At 50.8% G+C, this 9086-nt stretch overlaps 1 protein-coding gene across 2 annotated transcripts; it reads left to right on the top strand.

Moving 5' to 3' along the window:
- Positions 1–276: 276 nt before the first annotated feature.
- On the top strand, positions 277–5747 carry Gjb3 (gap junction protein beta 3). Of its 2 annotated transcripts, none has more exons than XM_028759948.1 (2): positions 277–604; positions 4189–5747. In XM_028759948.1, the coding sequence occupies exon 2, from the start codon at positions 4223–4225 to the stop codon at positions 5024–5026; it is 804 nt and encodes a 267-aa protein (XP_028615781.1). In that variant the 5' UTR covers positions 277–604; positions 4189–4222; the 3' UTR covers positions 5027–5747. The 2 variants fall into 2 exon arrangements, with proteins under 2 accessions (XP_028615781.1, XP_028615780.1); XM_028759947.1 differs by lacking the exon at positions 277–604 and adding an exon at positions 1931–1980.
- Positions 5748–9086: the final 3339 nt, after the last annotated feature.

Genomic DNA, 9086 nt, shown 5'->3' with positions numbered 1-9086 from the left:
CACCCCTGCCCCTGAGATTTATTTTCCGGGTTGTGTTCCTTCTGGCGGCCAGCACAGAGTGTGAGCCCCAAAGGACTGTCACAAAGATACACTGCCTCCGTGGAGAATGCCATCAAGGACGCAAACAGGGCAGAAGGGGCCCCAGGAGTGTCCCAAAACAGGATTGAAACTTTGCAGCAGGCTGGGATCCAAATGGGCAGGGCGAAGGCCGGGTAGCCATGGTAACCAGTGTAGGTGTGTCATTTATTGTCATCCCTACTGCCAAGGCACTTAACAGTTTGCAAGGTGTTTCACAACCTAATGTCATTGCAGTCCTTGCAACAGCCCTGCCAGTGGCCACCAATGTCCCCATTCCACACGCAAGCAAGTGGAGGCTCCGCAAAGGAGCCTGCTGCTCCCTGGTCAGCGCAGCTGCTGCTGGATTAGAACTTATATCCCTGAGGCAGCTCCTGGCTCCTCCCCGGCCGCCCCTCCTCCACGCGCCTCTGGCTGTGCTGGCCAGGAGCCTCACCGAGGCCACAGATCTCGGCTTGGCCTCTTTCCTCTTCTGCTGTGGGTCTTGAGCACGTGGAGCCAGGCCTCCACCGTGGCGGCGCCGCTGACTGTAAGTACCGGGAAGGGGCGACAATCCAGGGCAGTTGAGAGCCCCTCTCTATGACGATCCCCTGGCGAGCTAGACTGGAGCCTGCCCACGCGCCCAGCATGGAGATTTAAGGGGCACCCTAACCCAACTCTCTGCTCCCCGCCCCTACCCCCACCCCCCACACTCATACATACACCAGCATTCTGGAGCAGGTGACGGTTCCGGCCGCTGGAAGGTTCACAGAAGGGGACCATACACCCGCACACGCGCGCGCGTCGCAGGTCCACAAAGCTCCCAAGCTGTCTGGAATGGAAGGAAACTAGGGTCCGGGGCCCAAGAAGGAAGCTATCTATACCTTTGGGGCCAGCCACAGTGCGGGGTAGAAAGAAATGGAGCGGTTGGGTCCTCCAGCTGGATTAAAAACTGGATTAAAAAATAATAATTGTTCTGGTGGCTGGAGTTGGGGGGGCAACAGGGGATCCAGAACCGGCTCCGCCAGTCCCCAGCATGGGCTAGGCGGGAAATTCTTTTCAGGTGAGTCTGTCTCAGGGTGTGTCTTAGAAGGGACTTGGCAGCCTGCACCAAAATGGGGAGCCCCAGACTGGGCATCCTTAGAGGGTACCAGGTGGAAGGAACCTCGGCTCCCCTTCACTCTCCTTGCGCACTCCTAGGAAGAGCAGGCTGGGGAGGGAACAGTCACAGATCCCTGCAGTAATCCAAGATAAGAGATAAGGAACAGGGTTAGCGACATTACAGAATTCTCTTGGATGTCTCCCAGCTAGTAAGCGGCAGTTCGGGCAGTTCCTGGGGGTTAGAATCCAGGTGTTAATCTTTGGCCCTCCCTGGAAGGTTTAGAAAGTAGAAGGACCAGACCCACGATGGTCTTCATAGCCTTCTTAGGGTTAGGGTTAGATACCCCCATCTAGTGGAGAACTGAGATTTTCAAAAGACAGACCCTGTGGAGGGCGGCAATACTGCCATCTAGCTCCTGGCTAGACCAGCCCTCTGCTGTTCCGCTCAGCCCTCCCACCGCCTCTCGACTCTCATGTGCCTCATGTGCCTGAATTGAGTGTGTGAATTGAGTGCCTACTGTATACTGAGCGATGCCAAACTTGAAGCAGCCAGCCAGTCAAGTAGGAGTGTTAATTGGACAGATGATAAATGAGAACAAAAACAAACAAACAAACAAATGACCAAGACTTAAATTGCACTTTGAGATTGAGGGCTACTAAAACAAAGAGAAACAGGAACCGACTGACCAGTTCAGACTGGAAGTATTTTGAGAGCAGACCCTAAGGGAATATTGGAACAGAGATGCCTCCTTCCTGAGTAGGGTCTAGAGGAAGAGCGTTCCTGGCAGAAGGAATCAAGGTGAGGTCTAAGCAGAGAGAGGCAAGGTAAGAGTGTGTGCGCGCGCGCGTGCGCGTTGAGGGATGCAGGGTGCGGGGTGCGGGGTGCCGGGACTATAGACTCCGGGGTTCGGAGAACTAGTAGCAAGTTTTAAGAGGGAGAGAATGTAACCAATGCAGAGAATATCTCAAAGGCCAATGAGGGGCCGAGGCAGGAGTATGGACAAGGATATAGCTTTGGCCGAGGTGGTAGTCCAGCAGTCATTTCAAACAGACTTGGAAGCACTCACGTGCACATCCAGGTTCACACAGGCTCGGGGAGAGCTACAGACTCTCACACCCCTATCAGCATGTCATTCCCTGGTACTCTCAGTTGACCCACCTGTCTACACCCTCTGAGTCACCCAGAAGATGAGGTCTGATCCATCAGCCCTACAAAGCCATGGCTAACAGCACTGCTTGGGCTGGCTAGACTCCCCCAAGCCCTGTTATCTGTACATACCATCTGAACTTTGGGCTCTCCCCAGGAAACAGACTGAACTTTGGGCTCTCCTGGGAAACGGACCCAAACCCCTCTGCATCTTCCTCATGACGCAAACCTGCCTGTCTTTACTGCCAATGACTGCAACATTAGCAGGTTTTAGAGCTGGGGAAATATTTAAGAGCACTGGCTGCTCTTCCAAAGCACCTAGGTTTGATTCCCAGCACCCACGTGGCAGCTCACAACCGTCTACAACTGCAGTTCCAGGGGATCTGATGCCCGACTCCTGCCTACGCCAACACCGGGCACACATGCGGGAGCATAGAAATATAAGCAGCCAAAACTCATGCACATAAAATTAAAATTAAAAAAATATATACATTATCAGGTCTTCTCTTCTTTTTCCATTCTCAGTTTCCCCAGACTCACAACCCCAAGTTCGCAGGACACTGTTGCAACATCAATGAGGAAATAATTTTCATAAACCATGGCTTGTGGCTCAGGATGTAACTCAGTACTTGCCTCGCATGCATAGAGCCTGGGGTTCCAACCGCAATATGGCATAAAACTGGACACGGTGTTACACGCTCCCGTAAAACCAGCACTCCAGAAGAAAAGGATGGAGGATTAGAATTTCGGGGTTCTCCTGGGCTACATAGTTCAAAGCTAGTCTGAGAAAGAGATGCAAAAAAAAAACAGTGGTCTGGTTGGGCCTGAGGAAGGGATGGGAGGTGGAGGAGAATGTGGGCCTAAGTTCAATCTCTTCAGCAGCGAGTTCCTGGCTTTCCTGTACCCTGCAGTAATGAGTCACCATCATTTCTCACTTATCTTGTGCTCTCTGTGCCTTGCCCGTCACTGTCATTTGATTATCAGATTCTCCATCCAGAAATTGGGAGGAGAGCAGGAGCCTTCACCTCAGGGTACCCTTAGCAAGTGTTAGGAGAGACTGTGAATACTGAGTTCTTGGCTCACAGTAAAGGGTCAGTGACTGCCACTGCACTCTGGCTCGGTGACTTTGGGTGAGTCATGTATTCTTCATGAGCCTCAGCGTCTGTCCTTCTGTCTGTCTGTCTGCACTTGGGAAGAATGAAAGTCCTCAATTCGTAGGATCCTTGTGATGACCCACCAAGTCCACCCAAATGAAGAGCTCAGTGAGGGCCCGGTGTGGTGGCACACACCTTTAATACTTTAATGCCAACTCTCAGGAGAGAGAGGTTACACCACTAGTCCCAGACCAGCCTGGGCTACATCGTGAAACTTGTATCGTATTTAAAAAAAAAAAAAAAAAAAAAAGGCTAGAGAGATGGCTGAACCTGGGCTACATAGTAAAATTTGTTTTCTTTTATTTTCTTCTTTTTCTTTTTCCTTTACTATTTTTCTTAAGACAGGTTCTCATGCTATCACCCTGGCTGCCCTGAAACTCACCATGTGGATTAGGCCAGCTTCAAACTCACAGAGATCCACTTGCCTGTTCTTCCCGAGTACGGGGATTAAAGGCTTGTACTTTGTTGTTGTTGTTGTTGTTGTTGTTGTTGTTGTTGTTACTGCTGCTGCTGTTTTCTTTTAAAAAGACAGGGCTGGATAGAAGTTAAGTGCTCTATAAAGGATCTGCTAATTCCAGCTGCAGAGGACTCCACACCACCCCACTTTGTGACATGTGCACATAGATGTACAATGACATATATGCAGAAACCCAAAAAAATATTTTTAATCTAATAAATAGTCATCAAGTGAATCACTAGCATAATGGTTTTTTTTCTCCATTGTTCCTTCAGGTGGGCACAGCCCCCCGAACCCTAAGCAGGCACCATGGACTGGAAGAAGCTCCAAGACCTATTGAGCGGCGTGAACCAGTACTCCACGGCATTCGGGCGCATCTGGCTGTCAGTAGTGTTCGTCTTCCGGGTGCTGGTGTATGTGGTGGCCGCAGAGCGTGTGTGGGGTGACGAACAAAAAGACTTTGACTGTAACACCAGGCAGCCCGGTTGTACCAACGTGTGCTATGACAACTTCTTCCCCATCTCCAACATCCGCCTCTGGGCCCTGCAGCTCATCTTCGTCACGTGTCCGTCTATGCTGGTCATCCTGCATGTAGCTTACCGCGAGGAGCGAGAACGGAAGCATCGCCAGAAGCACGGGGAGCAGTGCGCCAAACTGTACAGCCACCCGGGCAAGAAGCACGGTGGCCTGTGGTGGACCTACCTGTTTAGCCTCATCTTCAAGCTCATCATTGAACTGGTCTTCCTGTATGTTCTACACACGCTCTGGCATGGCTTCACTATGCCACGTCTGGTACAGTGTGCCAGCGTGGTACCCTGCCCAAACACTGTGGATTGCTACATCGCTCGGCCCACGGAGAAGAAGGTCTTTACCTACTTCATGGTCGGCGCTTCTGCCGTCTGCATTATTCTCACCATCTGTGAGATCTGCTACCTCATCTTCCACAGGATTATGCGAGGCCTGAGCAAGGGCAAATCTACGAAGAGCATCAGTTCCCCAAAGCCCTCCAGCCGGGCCTCCACCTGTCGCTGTCACCACAAGCTGCTGGAGAGTGGCGATCTGGAAGCCGATGAAAAGCTGCAGGCTTCAGCACCCAGCCTGACCCCCATTTGAACCACACTCTGGAGAAGGGGTGAATCTGAGAGGTGCTGCAGGTGGAGGGGTCCTGGGGGTGCTGAGTGTCCCCACTTGGAATTCACTAAGCTAGCCAATTCTGTTTGAAGCAGATTTTTGTGGGTTCTGGGCTCTGTGCTGGATACCTGGTACAGGTAACATGGCAGACCCAGCTTCAGAGAGACATTTAGATTAGCAAATTAACTGCATGCATGCAAGGGTCTACTTAGCACCGGGCTGGTAAACAGGGCTTCTACCCACCCCAGGGGACTGCCAGGCCAGGCATCCTCTCAGAAAAGCACAGTGAAAAAAAAATGCAGCTCTCCAACAGACATAGCAACAGCAAAAAGAACTGAGGTCTCAGAGGAGAGGTGCTGGCTCTGGACTGGGGACAGCCAGCTAGAGGGAGGCTTTACCACTCAACCATGAGAAGCTGCACAGGTTCCTAGGTGGAATCTTCTGGAGGCCAAAGAGCGAGTGTGGGAAATGGTAGCAGGCCTTGTCATGTCAACTGCTGCTTGAGAGACACCCACGTGTCCCTTTGGATCCCCCTTCATCGACCTTTAGGCAGCAATATTCTTCTCCCTCCCACCAGGGTGCTGAGCCCGCTGCACCCTATGGCCAGGACCTTGGCAGCATGCATATCCTGTCATATCCCCAGCATATATCCTTGATATATCCAAGCCTGTTTCCTTAAAAGCAATAAAGTTGTGTTTTATACGATTCGGTTCTTTCCTCCATTCTCCTCAATTTTCACAGCTCCCTGAAGTCAAAGGAGACAGCGCTGGGGAAAGGAAAGAGCCCTGAAACTTGGGGATGAAGCTAAGGTAGTGAGTGTGACCTAGGCTGAAGCCAGCGTTGGGAAAGGGTGGAGTTGCTGATGGCTGGATGGCGGCAAGGGAAGAGCTGAGAGTGGAGGAGCGGGGTGGGGGGAATATACACACATGTTGTAATTTTAGTTGTGGCCACGAGAGGGCGCTGCAGCCTTCCTAAATTAGCTTGATTTACGCACATACAATAGCACTCCTGTCGCTCAGCCCACGTCCCCACCCTGTGTCCACACAATCTCCGCTACTCATACTCACACTTGTGTACACTCATAGTAGAGTAAGCATGCAGCCACTCTAGAGACTGCTCACATACCAGCCTCACCCTACGATTCATTCAGTTCTGTCCATTTCCCCAAACTTCCTCACACCAGCCCGAAGACAGAGACTGGCCCTGCCCACGCGAAACCTAAACTCAAAGTGCTAGCCCAGATGAGACAGAAGCACAGACTGCCTTACAGCTCTGCTCACAGCCCCACTCAGAATGTGCCCATGACCTGACGTTTAAGGGAAACCAGCATCCCAAGCCAGCCCAGAATGTGAAGCTGAGCTTTGTGCAAGCATAGACTAACCCTCAGGAACATTTAGTGACCATTAAAACCAACGCCAAGAGCCAGAACGTCAGGAGCCAGTGGGCTGCTAGCCAATGAGAGCCAAGAGAGGTCAGGTCACCTGGAAAACACAACAGGCTGTGGCTCACCTTTGCTCTCTGTGGCCGTTAAGGGGTGGGTGAGTAAACCCAGTTTAACGGGCTCCAGGCTAGGCTGATGGTCCCTTTACAAACAGTTTCACCACACTACACTTGGATTAAACCTTAAGAACTTCTGGTTTATCATCAGTACAATAGGACCTGCAACAGCCAAGTTCTCAACAGAAAAAGCACCACCCATTCAAATTAAGTTACCGTAGTTAATATGGTAATACCTATAAGTCCAGCAGCACTCGGGAGGTCGAGACTGGAGGATGATGAGTTCAAAAGCAACCTTGGCTTCGTGGGTGAAATGGTGCTGAAGGGCGGAGGAAGGGGAATTTCTACAGAAACTGTTATCAAGACCACGGGTGTGACTGAGAATCGCAGATACTGCCATGCCTGTGATGGCTTATGTTGATTGTAACCAGGCAGGGTGTATGTAGAGTCACCAAGGAGACAAGCCTCTGGTCGTGCCTGTGACTCTCTAGATTGGGCTAATGTGAGATCCGGGCTAGATGTGGGCAGCACTGTTCCAGAGACTTTGGTCCTGGGCTGGACAGAAAGGATGAAGGTACAGGTAAGCAGCCAGCTCTGGGCTTCCTGGCTGAAGGGACCAAGCTTCCTCATGTTGTTCCTGCTGTGGTTTCCCCTGTAACAGATCACACCCTCCACTGTGGGGCAATATAAATCTTTTCCTCCTCAGGTTCCTCTTGTCAGGCGCTTTTGAGAAGCCACATGAGAAATAACTCTTAGAGCACCCAAGGAATGGTGCAGTCACGGGGGTGGAGGATGGGGGCCAGTACCAGCGGGATAATGGGCAGCGGGTAGAGGATGCATTTCACCATAGGAGCCAATCAACTCCGCCTCTCACTGACCCAACCCAGACACAAGGCAGAGCACAAGGTGGTCTGCTGAGGCTGTGGGTGGCAATGTCTCCCAGGGCACAGAGCAGGGTGGAGTAGGGTGGGGTGGTGAGAACCTCCAAAGGGCAGAAGGACCCAGCTCAGCACTTAGAACAGTTCCTTCTGGAAGGAACTGCTACAGAGATCAAAGGAGACACGGTGAGTAAAACATTAGCGCAGTGATATTGGAGCCAGGAAATACCTAGGTGTGACCGTGTCTGGGAGAGTCTCTGGTGGTGGGGCTCTACCCAGGCAGCTCTCTGCTTGGGCTGGTGGTTACAAAGGTCCCAGAGAGGAGTGAACTCTACCTGTTTGCTACTACATTATTTCAGAATTGTGTCTTTTTTCTTTAATTTTATTTTCATCATGCGTGTGTATATTTGTCTGTGGGGGAGGGTATGTTTGTGTGTGTGAGTGCAGGTGCCCAAGGAGTCCAGAAGAAGGGGACAGATCCCCTCGGAGCTAGAGCCATAGGTGGCTGTAAGCCTCAGCCATTGTCTTTAACTACTGAGCTGTCTCTCCAGCCACACACCACTACCAAAAAAAACAAAACAAAAACCCACATTCCATTCCCCTTCCAAGTGACACTCAAGCATCCTTGCCTGTCCCCTCCTTCCTGTCCAGCCTCATTGGGTCTGCATACCCAAGGCATGGACATCCTTATGGCTAGTACCCACTTATAAGTGAATACACAGTGCACTTGTCTTTTTGAGAGTGGGTGGCCTCACTCTGGATGATATTCTCAAGATTCATTCATTTGCCTACAAAATTCATGATGTCTTTGTTTTTCATAGCTGAATAGTATTCCATTGTATAGATGCACCACATTTTCTTTATCCATCCTTCAGTTGAGGGACATCTAGGTTGTTTCCAGTTTCTGGCTATTATGAATAAAGCTGCTCTGAGCCTTTGTGGGATGGCGGAGCATCTTTAGGGTCTATGCCCAGGAGTGGTGTAGCTGGGTCTTGAGGTAGAACTATTCACAGTTTTCTGAGAAACTGCCAAATTGATTTCCAAAGTGGTTGTACAAGCTTGCACTCCCACCAGCAGTGGAGGAGTGTTCCCCGTACTCCACATCTGACAGCATGTGCGATCGCTTGAGTTTTTTATCTTAATCATTCTGATGGGTCTAAGATGGGGCCTCGGAATTATTTTGATTTGCATTTCCCTGATGACTAAGGACTTTGAGCATTTCTTTAAGTGCTTCTCGGCCATTTGAGATTCCTTTGTTGAGAATTCCCTGTTTAGCTGTGTAACACACACACACACACACACACACACACACACACACACACACACGTAGCAGATGTGCAGCTTGGTCTTCATGTGGGTCCGGAACAACTAGAGCGGGATCTATCCCAGAAGCTGTTGCCTGTCTGTGGGATATGTTCTACTAGCTGGGCTGCCTTGTCTGGTCTCAGTGGGAGAGGAGGTGTCTAGCCTCTCAGAGACTTGAAAAGCCAGGATAGGGGATATACCCAGGGAGCCCCCACCTGCCCAGAGGAGAAGGAGAGGGGAGATGGGAAAGGGTTGTGGGAGGGGTTACGGCAAGGGTGGGCAGTGAAAGGAATGTAAAGTTAATAAGTAAAAACAGTAAAACATATCCACTGCCTGTCCAGCCTGCTTTTTTTTTTTTTTTT

Source organism: Grammomys surdaster, unplaced genomic scaffold (genome assembly GCF_004785775.1).
Source record: "Grammomys surdaster isolate TR1022 unplaced genomic scaffold, NIH_TR_1.0 126313, whole genome shotgun sequence".
Taxonomy (NCBI): domain Eukaryota; kingdom Metazoa; phylum Chordata; class Mammalia; order Rodentia; family Muridae; genus Grammomys; species Grammomys surdaster.
The sequence above is the reverse complement of the archived record's forward strand: the minus strand, read 5'-3'. Positions and strand labels throughout refer to the sequence as shown.